The sequence below is a fragment of the Sinocyclocheilus grahami genome, unplaced genomic scaffold, assembly GCF_001515645.1.
Source record: "Sinocyclocheilus grahami isolate Dianchi unplaced genomic scaffold, SAMN03320097.WGS_v1.1 scaffold7.1, whole genome shotgun sequence".
NCBI lineage: Eukaryota > Metazoa > Chordata > Actinopteri > Cypriniformes > Cyprinidae > Sinocyclocheilus > Sinocyclocheilus grahami.
In genome coordinates, this window is record NW_015505186.1 from 1,865,985 (window position 1) to 1,881,916 (window position 15,932).

Here is a 15,932-nt window from a genome sequence, read left to right on the forward strand (position 1 = left end):
GGAGAAATGACAAACAACAAGTGCTACTCTACACTGCTCAAAACTCGCGTTTGAGTCATCAGTGGCAAATCCTTTAAATGAAAACGTACTTACAGTCTGTGAGTCAGAACAGCCGGCATTGTAGTCTACTCTCAGGTTCAGGAAACAGTCCTCCATAAAATGTGCTGCACACATCTGAATATTTGGGTTGAACTGTTCTGGAACAGTGTTGTAAATACAACTTAACCACTGATTTCTAGTCGTGTCCTCTTTTGGAAGGCCAAACAACGTATTTTCGCTTTCACAACGAAACTCACGGCGGGCTAGAGTGAGCGGAGGCCGGCGGGCTTGCGGCAACCACATGTGACGACCCCGGGCTGGACTCCACTTCGTCCACGGTGAAAGCCGATTCGGCGATCCACAGCGTGAAGTTGATGTATTTCCTCAGCAACCAGCATGGATCAGCTCTAGGCATGGTGAAGCAAATATCGTCCTCTTTTGGAAGACCAAACAAGGTAGTTTCGCTTTCACAACGAAACACACAGCGTCTCGACATGGCGGCAGCAACAATACTACAGCGAGAATAAAAGTTACGCCTTCTTTCTTTGCGTGAACATTTGGGCGGCATTATGCAAATCTTCCCACTTCGTGACGTAGACATGTGGGGGCGTGTTAGAACGAGCCGTTTTAGGTAGGCGTGGTTGACTCTTAACTTTTATTAAGAATATCTCTTTGGATTTGACCCTTTAGTCTTTGCAACTTTACAGATCTTCTTTATGCACCAAGAGCTTATAACACGTCAAAGAGAAAGGAGAAATTGAAATCGCAGCATATGACCCCTTTAATGACAGAATTTAAAATTTTGGGTGAACTATCCCTTTAAATTACATTTTTAAAGATATTAAAAGTTTTTAAAACTTTTAAATATATTTTCAATGTAATAATTAATATTTTTATACAGATTTTTCATAGTGTAAGATTGAAAGTTTGGGTTTGGGTCTCTAACAACAAAACTCTTAGCAACAAAATTGATACAAAAAAGGTATTTGAAAAGCAAATCAGTTTTTATTTGACGTTTTTACAACCTGAGAATCTGAGAGTGAATTATTTTCTGTTATTTTTGCTGTTGATAGAGATTCACTTGTATTCAACCTGAAATTTTCCTTGGCATAGGACATGGGGCGTGATTTTCACATCCCCTGTTTTCTCTGAGGGGGTTAATATTCCCCCACGTGCTGTCCCATGACTTTGTTCATCAGCTTGTTGGTCACATAATAACGGGCCATTTTTGTTTGATCTAGTAATGTTATCTAATCTCATCTCCAGTAGAACAGTGTGTGATATCAAATGTTCTCAGCTTTTTTTAGGCCTTATTGTAATATGTCAGAATGGTTGATTCTGTTTCATACAGAGATGTATTAATTTGCTTCTTACTCACATAAACTAAAGCAACTAATTGATCTAATGGGATGATAGTGGTTCACTCTGCCTGGCATTCCCATCTCTTCCCGTCCTGTCAATCCTAATCAATACTCCCTACCCCTCTGAGGCTGTAATGTTACAGAATCAAAAATAAAGAGAGAGAGAGGTCAAAAGGGAATTTTAAAATTATGTTTTCCAGTCCTGAAAATGAATAGAATTCATGTAAATATTTACAGTGAATATCCATTATTCCAACTTTCCTCAGAAATCCTCAGCTAGAGTAAAACATGCTCACAAGACATCATGATTTGGATCTGGAATTTCTAACATTTATAAAACAAGTGCACAAACTGGTGTGAGTGACTCATTAGTTAATCAGTGTTGAATGATTAAAAAACCAGAGTTTGTCTGAGATGTCTCTTCTGTGCTGGTCTCAGTGAGAGAGTTCTGTCTATATGTGTGCATGTGTGTTAGATGCACTGCGGATAAGTTGCATGTTGGGTAATCTGCAATGCACATACCCGTGAAGAATATACCATTTGTCTGTGTCATCTCAGTGAATAAAGACTCATTACTCATCTTAAAGGAGGTGCCACTGCCTAGTGCCTAGAAAAAACTCTCTGTGATGCGGGGGGGGGTCTCTGCATTATGGAGGGTGTATATCAATCTAGATCTATAATGCAGTGTCTATATATAGCAGTACCAAGTAGTTATTTTATATATAGTCTTTCTTGTATTGTATGTGTAGAGGCTTGATGTAATTTTAAATAGTTTTCTTGATGTGTTTGTTCTATCAGAACCTAAAAATGGCATGGAAAACAGCAATTGTTTACCAAGTAAAATTAAAAATCAAGTTTTGTGACTAGTCTATGATATATGCTATATGATATATATAAAAAATATTGATGACTCATCTTAGACTTGGATGGTTTAGCCAAGCAAATGCCCCTACATGCCACACAGACTAACAAATTGCAAACTGTGAAACTAAAGCCTACTGACTAAAACAAAACAGGGGTCATGATTTTTTCCAATAAATGCCCCAACTCCGTTTTAATGGTGGACTTTAAGGATATGTCTGTCATACTCTGAACAATGTGGTCTTGAAATTCAATATGTGTCGGTTGAATCACCCACTACACTCAATTTTCCAATAATTTTAATGTTATCTTTTTCTTAATGTCAGGACTGAGTACAAAGCCTACACAGACGTGAAACCTGTGAAGCTCATCAGGGCCAAGTCTCAGTATCAGCCTCCCGATGAGAAGACTGATCTGGAGACCAGCTACAGCGCCACCTACAGGGCCTACCAGGCCACTCAGCAGCCAGATGACAACAAGGCCTTGGAGAGGAGGAGGATACGCACACTGTACCATGAGCCTTACAGAGAGAGCAGTAAGGTACGAGCTTGTGTGTGGAAGTTAAGTATAATAATACAATATTTAGATTAGCAGTTGGATCTTTAATTACTGATATCTGATATTGGATCTGATAATTACCTTAATTCTCCCCTCATTTTTAAATGTTTGGTTACATTTTTGTTTGTAAGTGTGTTTTTGTTGCAGAAGGCTGGATCAGTTATTGGGTTCAGTAACTTGATGTCAGCAATCTATGTGCTCAGTGGCTGGAAAATAACTGAACAACAGTTTTTTTTTTCCTCAACAGTACTTTTTCAGAGTTGTTTGACATAACTTTGGCCTCAAGCTTTGAGTGTCTTAGTGAATCAGCATCTGCTCTTTGTTGTATTATATTGAGCTGACTAGCTTTACAATATAATCATAGTCACTCAGACACTATGGCTAATTATTATTTTTGCTATCAGTGCTTGTTTTCAGATCAGTATACTATGTGACTTTATGAGCTATTTTTGAACAACATTAATTACAAATTTTAAGATTTAATTCTTCTTTTACTTCTTTAAATTCTAAATGCATTAACTTTTTGTGAATAATTAATCCATGCATTTGACATTTTCTGACCTCACAGAAAATGATTTTCACAGAAATTTTGACCTCATAATTCCTAAATCTTAAATTCCTTTATGACTGTTTAGTCAGCTTAAACCCGCCCCCTTCTTACAGTCAAACTTCAAACTCAAATTCAGATCTGCCCTGATCCAATGAAATCGATGGATGGATTTTTTTTCCCTTTCTCTTCCCTTTTAAAAAAATAATAAAATCCAATTTGCTTAAATGTACGACACAATACAAAAGAAAATAGCTACTTCTGTTTCATCGCATCTTCAATAAATGTACCTTGCCTTTTTGTGCATTATTTGTCAGTACGTTATTCCTTTTAAAAAATTGACTTTCAAAATTTAAACATATTAACTTCCACCGCCCCTAAAATATATATTTTTGCTGTTATACCCAGGGCTGAATGAGCGGGAAAAATAATGTATTAAAAAATAGCCTATAATATCATTGTCCAACATGTCTATCTTATCGAAGTCCCATCCTATGTTATTTCCCATTGTATAACTAAATATGTCACATATAGGGCTTGGTATCGATACTTCGAAGTCCGATACTTTTTAGGCACCGACCGAATTGCCTCGATACCATCGTGTATCGAAAAATGTCTTGTCATTTGGTACCAAATTTCGATACCTAAGGATTTAATCTCATCAACGTCAGTGAGCAAATAAGCATGCAGCATGCTTGATGTGCCTAAATCAAGTGCTGGTGATTGGCTTTGATGAAGCATCAAGGAAAAACACTTGTTTACACTGGTTACTCCCAGTGACGTGACTTAGACGTGAGGCTGTAGTGTGTAAGCGTCAAACCCCCATAGATGTAAGGCTACGTTTACTCTAGTGCGTTTTCATTTTAAAACAGTGTTTTAAAATGAAACCAATCCTCGTGCATACGGGCATTTCCACTGGCATACAACGCTTTAACTCAAAACTCACTTCAAAACCACCATTGAGTATTTGTAATGATTGCGATCTAATGTGTGTTTTAGCAATATAATATGTAAAGTTTCTACATTATATTTAGTAGTTGCTTATCAGTGGTGACTATGTCATTGGTGACTACCCAGTAGTGCTGGGTGGTATACCGGTTCATACCGAATACCGGTGTTTATTTTTGTTATGATATGAATTTTTAATATACCGCAATACCGCTCAATGCCGCTTAAACAATGTTCAGAACGTGTGTTTGAAAGGGGTCCCTTTTCACTGTTGCACTGTGGTGAGGGAACAGCTGTATGTGTTACTAAGCGTGAAAGTTCCGAAACTGAAGCTGTAGAACTAATAGAATGTGATGACACAGAAGAACTCATCCACAATATCCACATTGACCAACACAAATATCCACCGCCCGCTGCCATCAGCTCCCGCCTCTCACACCGAGCGCGACTTTAGCACTAGATTTAGCAACTTTCAGACCCTTTTAGCGTCTTTTTTCCATAGAATATTCATACTGACAAACCTAGCGACTTTTTTGGATAAACCTTAGCTATGGTTCAGTTGGAAGATTTCACCAGTGCTGTCCCGCGAACGCGAGGTCTGACTTTCCCGGAGAAGTGTCACCTCTCTCGGCGTCTGTTCTGTGCAGTGAGCGGCAGAGAAGCAGCTCATTCAGTTGGCCGCACCGCAGCCGACTCGTCAATAAATGAGTACAAAACAGTGTTTCCTAGCACCTGTTGCTTACTGATTGTTTGGAATTATAAATATGAGCGTAGTTCATCTGTTAATATCACATGCACTTTTTTTGTTTGTTGTTTTTTTTAGTTTGTTACTCAGACGCAGGCAGTGCGCTGCACGAGACAAAAAAGTAATATAGCCAAAACAACCGCATAGCCGCTCTTTAGTGTAGATGCATGTTGATTTTATCAGACGATGCCGCGATTATAAATGAGAGTGACTCCTGGTTAACATGTATTAAAAGGGGTCGTGTTTAGTCACTATTTAGTGTAGTATTTTTTGACAATATTCACTCATCATGACAGTAAAATAGGGCATTCTAAGTCAATATACTGCAGTATTTCCTCTCTCAATCAGTAGAAAATATGGTTAACACTCGGTCATGCATGAAAAAAAAAATACCGTCATGTACCGTGAAACCGGTATAATTTTGAAAAATACTGTGATACAGTATACATTTTTAGTCATACCGCCCAGCACTACTACCCAGCCCTATTCACGTAATGGTAGTAAAATACCATTTGTGTACCATTTTATGTCTTAAACAGGTGGAGAAAACCAGTCTTCCTCGTTTCAAACCCAAAAAGAGCACATCCGCCACACCTGGCAAACCGCTGAAGAAGTCCAAGGAGAAGCAGGCGACGTCGGTGCGCGGTTCGAAGAAGAAGAGCTCCGAGAACCAGCTGGAGAGCAGAGCGGCGCAGGGCGACAAGGAGAAAAGTAAAGAGATCAACAACAAACTGGCTGAGGCGAAAGAGTAAAAACCATTGCACTTCTTCTCTCATTTAATCTCTTCCTGAAAGGGTGAAAGCAGAACGAAGGCTGCAAAATTATTTAATAAGAGGTTCTCATTCCTTTACTGTTCTGTCCATTGCTGCCCCCTCCCTCTCTTTCTCTCTGATGCACCTCTCGTTTTATTCCTCACTGTATATTTCCAATACCCCCACCTCTCTTTCTCTCTTTCTCTCACTCTCTCATTTTCTCTAAGAGGTCAGTGGGCTGATTTTACACAATTTTCAGGGTTGGATTTGATGGTTTTCTCCTCTCAGTGATATCAAAGCGTTTGCATTTACTATAGCTCCACCCACTCTCCTCATCTCAAGACGAGGTTTCCATGGCAACCACTCTACTAGTTGGCCATTGGATGCTCTTATCTTGCATGGAGCCATTGGCTCTGTATGTACGTACCATCAGATGCACAGACTGGTGGGTTTCATTTATCAAGGGTTTTACAATGAAGCCAATTTATATCCAATTATGCTTTTGAAAACATGTTTGTGTAAATTAGGTGACACATAGAAACCACAAAGGCTAATTCCTCAATCAAAAATCTTTGATAAATGTGCATCTTTGGTTTTAAGACTATATTAATCTGCTTGCTTTGCCTGTTTTATGTTGTCATTTTATTGAGCGAACACCCCAAGCTCCTAAGTGATATGTTATGATCTCAGATCACTTTGGTGCTGTAATGATTGGTATTATACTGTTTGTTTTCTTGAGAACCATTCCATATTATGAAAATGTTTTTGAATCATTACAGGAACAGGATATATCCAAATAAAACATCAGTATCCCCAAAAAACATCTGTCAAGGTCATACAATAATAAGGCCTTGTTTTGGTCCAACTGGATTACTACTGTAACATGATATTGCATTATGGGATGTACTGTAAATTTGTTTTTGGATAGAACAGGATTTAAATGTTCACTGTGATTTTATGTGCAAACCAGTAGAAATTAAATGTATTATAAATTAAAATACAAGTTTATGCATTGTTTGGTTTTGAGAACTTCTGTTCCATCTTGCACCATAAAATATGTAAGGATCACAACACAACATTTAACATTATATTTTCCACTCTGCCCAACTGTTTGTTTTTTTCTTTCTCACATGCACACTTCCCATCCCCCCTAAGGGAGCCCCCGAGGTAGACAGATGGGGGATCCCAAAAGTAGAGGGAACTCCAAAGGTCAATAGATTAGGCAGCTTTAAAATCAAAGCCCTTCTTTATGTGAATGCAGATTCAACTTATTAATTATTAATGACTTTTCCCAGAGTGTCTCCTGCTTTGTTTTGCTCCTGCATCCCCCCTGTTGTTCAATGACTGACATGACCTGTATTCTTGGCTAATTGTTCTGTTTGTTATCATGTGTCCCTTGATGTAATGGTAAGTCGAATGCAGTCTGTTCGGAATGCTGTTTGTTTACTCTCGACTGCATGATCATGTCATCTTTGTTTTGTTGGCCCCAAAAAGGCCACTTCCCAAGATGCACATGTACAAGTCAAGTCACCTTAGAGGTTGTGAGCCTATAATGCAAACTTAAACCTAACTTAAAGGGAAAATAATCGGTCATCATTTACTCACCCAAACTGTGTTCCAAAAATGGACAAAAACCATTATATCGCAGAATAAAAGAAATAAAGTCATGTTTGAAATGACTTAAGGGTGAGTAAATGATATAATTTCAATTTTGAATGGGGTATCCCTTTAAAGTTTAATGCTGATACATTCACAGAGATGATTTTGTGTTGGCAGTGAAATCTTTTTAGATCTAATCTGATCAGGCCTTATGTAACAGCACATAATCATGGCTTTGCATGTGACATGACACTGTCGCAGATGCAGATTCATGTCAGTTTGTGATGGAAAAACAAAGATGTTGGTAGTTCATAGACTGAATGGCATTCATTTTAGTATCTAAATGTTTTTATTTGCTGGCATTATGGGAGTGCATTGTGTAAGATCATGCTTTGCATTGTTTTTCTTTTTTAATCATGTACCTCCCCTCGGCAAATCCTCTCTCTGTCTCTAGTCTCATTCCTTGAGGTCTTCTCCATTTTCAGTATGTCAAGTATGTGATCTCATTGTCCTGTTTGACCAATCGGTGCACAGTAATTGTGTAATCTGTTGCCAGATTGAAGAAATTAAGCGATTTTATCCCCTTTTCATAATCAAAAGCAAGTGGTAACAAGCTACTATGATCTAGTGCTAGTGACTAAAACATTCTGGATCTAACAAAATGAACTAAATCAAATTGCATGTGTTTATGAAGTTTAGGAATTTCTTATTTCTCAATAAGTTGTGTTTTCATTTGTGAAATGTGAGTAAAACACTTTGATACAAATGCAAAACACGTTTTTGAAAATGCAGTTTGACTGCTCGTAATTAAAGTAACATCAGATTGGCAAAAAAGCTTTTTTTGTCAACTGAACAACAGCATATTCCATTCTATACTTCACAGCCACATTTTCATTCCTATCAGAAATTAAATATGGCTGGATTCAGAATAGTATACTACTCTCATACTATTTTATAATACTAAATATCTTTATTTATGACAGGAATAGTAAGAGAATAGCGTGCTATTCAAGTTTAGCCGTAATCTTTTTATCTTTCATGGTGTGCGCCATTAGCAGTCTAGCACTAGAAAGCAAAGATTCTTCTTCATGAATGAGCTTGACACACATAGCCATTCTGCCACGTCTTCACCTCTGATATACCATACAATTTAAAATGCCGTTTAGAGGCCGTTTAGATGTATTATAACTGCGTTTATCATTATTTATGAAAATATTTAATCCATTACAATGCATTATGAATACCTTGAATGTATTATATACAGGCTTGAAATCCAGAGACTACACTGCAATTCTGTTGGACATCCAGAATGTTGAATTCCTAAAGCATGAAAGTATCTGTTTCTTCAGTCTGGCTGTAGAATACAGTCACATGGAGCTCATTCTCTTCTGCACTGTGCTCTGAAGCTGACTGCGCCACAGAGTGAGGGCCTTTTCTTGTATTTTGCAGCCTTTGGTGACTGAATTACTGTTAATATAATGTGGGAATTAGGGGAAGGCATTGTGGGGAGACAGAGGAGGAGCAGCTAGAGCGGGGATGTACATGTCAGTGAGTGTGTGCGTGTGTGTGAGTGCTTAGCACAGGTGCTATCTATAGTGCATACTGAAAAAGGAGAGAAAAAACTTATTTGAAAGGGCCTCAGATTTAACTGTGATAATGTGAATTGTGATTTCTCTCTTGCTTGCTCATATATATTGAAATTAATAAATGCAAACGCAGAAACGGAGGTGTCGTGGTTCATTTTGTTTGAGATGTGGGAGGGTTTGGGGACTCAATGGTAGGTGCATCTGTATCATTTCTCCCCTGTCCTTCTGTCTATCTCTTGTCGCAGTCATAGACGTCGAATCCACATGGAAGAGAACTATTCCGATGTTTACGTTTGGTCTTGCGATTCTCATATTTTGTGTGTAAAAGGCTCTGGAATAGGTTCTGGCATCTTTTAGGTTGTGCATATTGCTGTCAGCTGAGAGTTGAAAAATATATGTTTGCATCTTGAGTGAATCAGATATATTGGGGCTTTCAGTGTCTCATATGTGCAAAGTAACAAAAGATGCAAAACTTCCTATTCCAGGACCAAATATCAGAGATGTACGTAAAAACTGGAATGATTCCATTCTGAATAGACTGAAATAGTCCTTGAAAGATCAATATGTGTCAGTCACTGTGAGTCTATAATGATTGGCTTTAATGATGTGATTTATTGATTGATTGAAATTTGGTTGATTTACATAATAATTTTGTGCTTTGGGAGTTAAAGAACTTTTTTTTACCCTAAAACGAAATTTGTTATCATTTACTCATCCTTGTATAATTCCAAACTTGTATGACTTTCTTTACAACCGTTTTGCCATATGGTGGTAGTTGTATGGAAAAAAGCATTCTGCAAAGCATTTCCACATAACTCATATCAGTTTGGAATGACATGTGGCTGAGTAAATGATGGCAAAATGTTCATTTTCGGGTGAACTAACCCTTTAATTACTTTAATGTTCAGCTAACGAGTGATCTTGTCGTTCGTTTGAAGGGTTATGCTAAAACAGTACCACTACATTCAGCTCTGTCAGCCCATCCGTGATATTGGTTGGGTGCAGACACTAAAGCAACACCTGTGGCGCTGTGCGATGCCCGACCCAAGGTAATTCTCGCCTGAGATTAGTTACGCTTCTTCCGCCTTCATCCGTACTTCAGCAGCACAATTATTACTCACTGAGAGAAAGTGTAGTGTTGCTAGTGCTTCGTACTCTCTAGTGTTTCCATTGAGACTTTAGTACACCATAACTGTTCAGTGTTCGTCATCTTTTGATTTGCTCCCATGCGTATTCTCTTCCATATGGAAAGTGTTGGGCCGAAGGAGGTTGAATAGGACTGCTCATGTATGTTGTTTTCCTGTTGTTAATGTTGTTTTTGGAAGACGTTGAGCACTTACTTTGTTACAGTGTTGGAAGACGTTGAGCACTTACTTTGTTACAGTGTTTTTTATATGTGCATGTTTTGTTTTAATGTTGACTACCATCACATACAAGCTTATTACGGTGTTCTTGTAGAAAAATAGGTCAAGGAAAAGGCATTTTTTCTTAATGTATTCATCTAAGGCATTGCTCCCTATAGAGGAGTTTTGAAGTGTCACATCTTTTTTGTGGTACTTGTAATTTGAGGTACCATCAATCTTTTCTCCCTACTGCAAGAACAATCCATCTACAGTGAACTTTAAATGTCACTCCTAGATTAATTTCTTTCTTTTTTCAGGAGATGAATGAAATTGAACTTGATGATATTTAAATCTTTAGTTTTAGAACAGCACGTTGCATTCTTGTTCAGTGGTGTCTGTCTTGTTGCTGGTTTTCTTTCTGGACTTTTCCTTTGAACAATCTGAGATCACATTTATAATTCATCTATTTATTTGGAGGATATTGGGGTCCCAATGTCTGAGACCACAAAAGAGTTTACATATTCAGTTTCACGAATTTGCTTTTGAGTAGTGCCTGAAATACAGTAGTTAAATACAATATTTAACTAAAAAGAAATATTATAATTACATATAATGCTTATTTATTTAATCATAAAAACACTTTTGAGTTTTTTATGACAACACTAATAAGTCAAAACATACCCTGTGATTTCTTGCAATGCACATACAGAAAAAAAAAAACAGAAAAGTTTAAAACCATCAGTAACAACTAGGTGTTCAGTTCGGTTCCGTATACACACTGCGTAGAATTTCTGTAAATGCGGTTGATGCTACCTGCAGTCATAAGGGTCCATTTTTTGAAATTGAGATTTATATATCATCTGAAAGCGGAATAAATGAACTTTACATTGATTCATGGTTTGTTAGGAGAGGACAATATTTGGCTGAGATGCAACTATCTGAATAGCTATCTGGAATCGGAGGGTGCAAAAAAATCGAAATACTGAGAAAATCACCTTTGAAGTTGTCCAAATGAAGTCCTTAGCAATGCATATTACTAATCAAAAATTGAGTTTTTATATATTTACGGTAGGAAATTTACAAAACATCTTTATGGAACATGATCTTTACTTAGCCTAAAATCCTAATGATCGATAATTTTGACCCATACAATGTATTGTTGGCTATTGTACAAATATACCCATGTGACTTACGACTGGTTTTGTGGTCCAGGGTCACAAATGCGGTTGACATTCTTGTAAATTACTGAACTGTGTGTGTACCGAACAGAATTAAGCACTAAAAGGTGAACTGACGGCAGTGTAGGCCTACAGCCTACGTGGCCTATAGCTTCTAGCGGAAGGATTCCGCTTAAGGAATTTGTTTAATCCAATAACGTTTTATTGAACATTTGCATCCACAATCATTTAAATGTGTAGTAACCGTTTGAATATTCACAGCTAAATGGGTTAACGTCTACTGCGCCTCGTGTCTAACAACGTCCTTTTCCCGCGGCTATTGACGATAGAAAAAGGCTCTCGCGAGTAGTAGCCTATCTTTTGCGCATGTTACTGTAGCGTATTTCTCACCAGAATACTTATTCTAGGGTGACGTCCTCTTTTCCCCGGACATGTCCTCTTTTTAGACCTGGAAAAATGCGTCGCCCAAATCACCCAAAATGTCTGGGATTCGGCTGTTTTCTAAGTCCCGCTCCCGCTGAATTTCTGACCATTGCCGCCTGCTCCCACAACAACATGGGTTTCACTCCCGCGATTTTCGTGTCCACTCCTTTAAACATTCTAATATTGTATCATTTTGGTGCATCAGGGACCCGCTCTCAATATGTGGAGTATTTAAATCTCTCGATCACACGCACTCTGTGTAAAGGAAGCACATCTTACAAGATCAGATATTTGTCAATGAGCTCAGGATCTGTTGAGCAGCAAATACTCCAGAATGGTCTTGTCAGTCATCTCTCCTTATTCTCGGCCTGTGGTCAGTCAGATCTGACTCCTGCAGCTCTTGTTGGATGTAGGGTTGCCAAGTCCGCGTTTTTCCCACAGAATTTGGCTACTTTTAAACTGTTGCCATGGGTTGATTTTGCCAAGTGGGTTAAAGGTTTGAAATATTACATAAATTACATTTAAATGAAATGCTTGTATTGAAACATTTTGCATTCTACCTATGATAAAACTTTCACGGACTTTTACGTTAACTGTTCCCTCCTGGTGGAATGACCTGCCCAGCTCAATCCAAGCAGCTGAGTCCTTAATCGTTTTCAAGAAACAGCTGAAAACACATCTCTTTCATCTTCATTTGACCCTCTAACTCTAGCACTCTCTATTATAATGCTAATTCAAATTTTATCTGCTTGTTTTTTTATTTAAAAACTAGACCCTGTAACATTTGCACTCTCTATTCTATTTTAACTATTTGTTTTATTTAAAATGAAAAAAAGCATATTTAACACTAGCATTCTCTATTCTTTGTCTATTTTTTTCTACGTATTTTCTTTTTTATTTATTATAAATAATGACCTTTTAACACTAGCATTACCTATTCTTCTTCTTCTTCTTGTTTTATTTTTATTTATTATAAAAACAAAAAAAACCTTGCTACATATACCCCACGCCCTGCCCCTGAACCCCACCCCCATTGTCCTCTTTTTGGAAAACTAAAATATGGTCACCCTAACTTATTCAAGCATTTCTTGATCAGTTATCACTTACATTGGTCTCACTATAAATAGAAATGATGTGTAAAACGTGGTCTCAGAATGCTCAAAGCCTTGTTTCTTCTAGTGCGCACTGCTATCTACCGGATAAAACACCTCATGTTGTGTCTCTGTGTCTCTCTCTTTCTTTCTCTCCCTCTGTCGCCCTTCCGCTTCTCCTTTGGCAATAACACTGTGCTGCTCCTTAGAGAATCTGAGTCTGGCCTCGGACGAGTCAGCGATTATTATTCCGCGGGTACCTCTGGAAGAGAACCACTGGTGGAACGACCAGAACCACGTCGAGGAGTAGTCCGGTTCGCTCCGGATGTCAAGTACTGATACAAAGCACACGAGAAAGAGGAAGGCAGCTATAGACAGAACAATGAAGTAATGAGAAATATTTTAGAAAATATTTTTGCAGACAGAAAGAGAGATGTGTTCAATTAAAGTACTGTATGTATATAGGCTGTTGTATGTCATAGGTTAAGATTAAACGATGAGCTTCCCAAGAAGAAAAACATGAACAAAAAGTACATGCGCTCCCAGACTGTTTTCAACAACTGAAATGGTGCTATAAATGTATTTTCTGTTCCATGCTCTTTCTCAAAACATACAGTGTTGCCATGATGATCATTTAGAGTAACAAATGTGTCATTAAGTGCTTCATTAAAGTATAACATACTGTTTAAAAATCTAATAAATGTGAACTAATTAGTGTTTATCTGGTTGTTTTCGTGCCTTCATTGCAATATTCATTAGGAAATATGTTCCTCATTTAGTTTAGTTTTGTTTGTTTTTTATAATAATGAACATTATATTAAAATAGAATTAATTATATACAGCCTTTGTGACAGCTAGCCCCGGTCTCCCTACAATAGTACACTATTTTAGTTTTATAGTTTTTAAAATAATTTTGATTTATTGCTGCTTTCGATGTAGCTGTAAGTAACAGTTTTTTTGTTAGTTTTTTTAACATTAACAAAAAAAACGTGGATCTTGGAAGTATCATACTGTATGTATTTAATTTCAGTTCATTATGACAACAAAAGAAGTCAATGGAAAGTCCTCATCATGATGGACTACGGAGCTGTCATTTCCCATTTTCCAAGTCAGCTGGCTTCATACCAATCGTCTGAATAATTCAAAGTTTAGAGGGAACTTTGGACGGAGATCTAATGAAAAATTAATGGCTTAAGAGGCATTAGCACAAGGATCCATAGTTACTCCTGTCTGCTGTGAACTGTGGGAATCTTTGTTGAACCTGAGAGTTAGAGAGAGCAAGGAAGTCCTGGATTTTTTTTCCTGGTTTCACAGGGCAGATATTACACACAGACAAGGAGAATGTGAGAGGCCAAGACCAGACTTCTGTCAGGACACATTGTAGATGATGATCACCAGCTAACCAGAGCCAAACCAACTAACCTAAGCTGGAATTTTCCACAGGGATAACATTTAAAGGGGTCATATGATGCGATTTCAAGTTTTACAAGCTGATTGTGCATAGATAAGATCCCTGAAGTTGCAAAGACTAAAGTCTCAAAACCAAAGAGATATTCTTTATCAAAGTTAAGACTCTGCCACACCCCCCTAAAACGGCTCGTTCTAACACACCCCCACATATCTACCTCACTATGTGGAAATTTCCGAAAAATTTCCTTCCGAAAGTAGATGCATTTAGGAATCTTTAAGATCACTTACAACAGAACAGCAATGCATTTTATGGACGACTGTTTCGTGAACCTAGGAGAGGAGGTCATTCTGACTTTGCTATGACAATCTGGCGCTTCTGAATCAGCTACTGTTTTGTTATTAGTTTAAGTATTTGCTATTGACTGTTCAAATGCGAAGTTTTGCGCACCGTGTGTGTGTGTGTGTATGTGAGAGAGAGAGAGAGAGACAGGGTCACAACCGTCTTAACCGTGACTTGTGTACTGCAAACACATACCAGCTTCGTCACTGTGTCTGTCACGCGACTCTGTTCCCCTTTCAGGCTCTGTCTTTACATTTATTTTGAAAGATGAAGCTGGCGATTATGGTAAGGGGCGTTACATTTCCGACTAGTGCTTGCGGTGTTCGGCCAATCACAATGCACTGGGTCAGCTGGCCAATCAGAGCAGACTGCGCTTGTCGGAAGGAGGGACTTTGTAGAAAACGAAGCATTTGAGAGAGGCGGGGCCTAGAGGACCTACAATAATGTACAGTATTTGAAAAATAATGGGTTTTTTGAACATTAAAGCATGTCAACATATTCTGTTACACCAAATACACAAAATAATGATCTTTTAAAAAGCATCATATGACCCCTTTAAGGACACTTGTTATTATGGAGACTCTTGAGAATCTAGATGAGATAAAGAGTTGATCTCATCTTCAGAGACAAAAGGAGGCTGATTAGATGGAACTGAGCATGGCCTTTTATTTAAATTACAACACTAATGATTCAGCTGCATCCTTATAATTGCATTTACTGGAATAAAAGACATTAACTTTGTGTCCTTCCTTTCAACAGGCCATTGCCCTCTCTAATAAACATCATTGAGTATATCACGGCCTGGGCTTATTATGTTACACATCCTCTTTCATAGATTAAAAAAATATATATTTATAAATATTACCATGAAAGCTCTTTTGTTTATTATATTCATTTAAGCGAGCTCGTTTCTCTGATGAGATTGTTTAATATGCTTCCGTGACTGTAGATTAATTGCTGGAAGGGTTCTAGCACTAATTAACAGAAGCAGAGGGAAACAGTAATTAAGAGAACAGTGATATTTTTGTATATTTCAAATCTGTTGGTTTACATCTTGATCCTGACGCAACTTACAAATCAAGATTTTTCGAAGTGCGACTTAAACAGTAAAAATGACCACAGAGAAATCAAGTGTGTAAGATACGACCTGC

General features: G+C 37.8%; 1 protein-coding gene across 2 annotated transcripts in view; it reads left to right on the top strand.

Moving 5' to 3' along the window:
• The window catches only part of LOC107588793 (microtubule-associated protein 6 homolog), a 24,954-nt gene extending 11,514 nt beyond the window's left edge, over positions 1 to 13,440 (top strand). Inside the window, exons 2-5 of one of the 2 annotated variants that reach the window (XM_016277035.1) lie at positions 2,588 to 2,801; positions 5,599 to 5,807; positions 9,935 to 10,045; positions 13,241 to 13,440. In XM_016277035.1, coding sequence (XP_016132521.1) covers positions 2,588 to 2,801; positions 5,599 to 5,807; positions 9,935 to 10,045; positions 13,241 to 13,370 — 664 coding nt within the window. In that variant the 3' untranslated portion in view covers positions 13,371 to 13,440. Of the gene's footprint in view, positions 1 to 2,587; positions 2,823 to 5,598; positions 7,454 to 9,934; positions 10,046 to 13,240 lie in introns of those variants that run through there. The other variant, XM_016277030.1, reaches the window with a different exon arrangement.
• Positions 13,441 to 15,932: the final 2,492 nt, after the last annotated feature.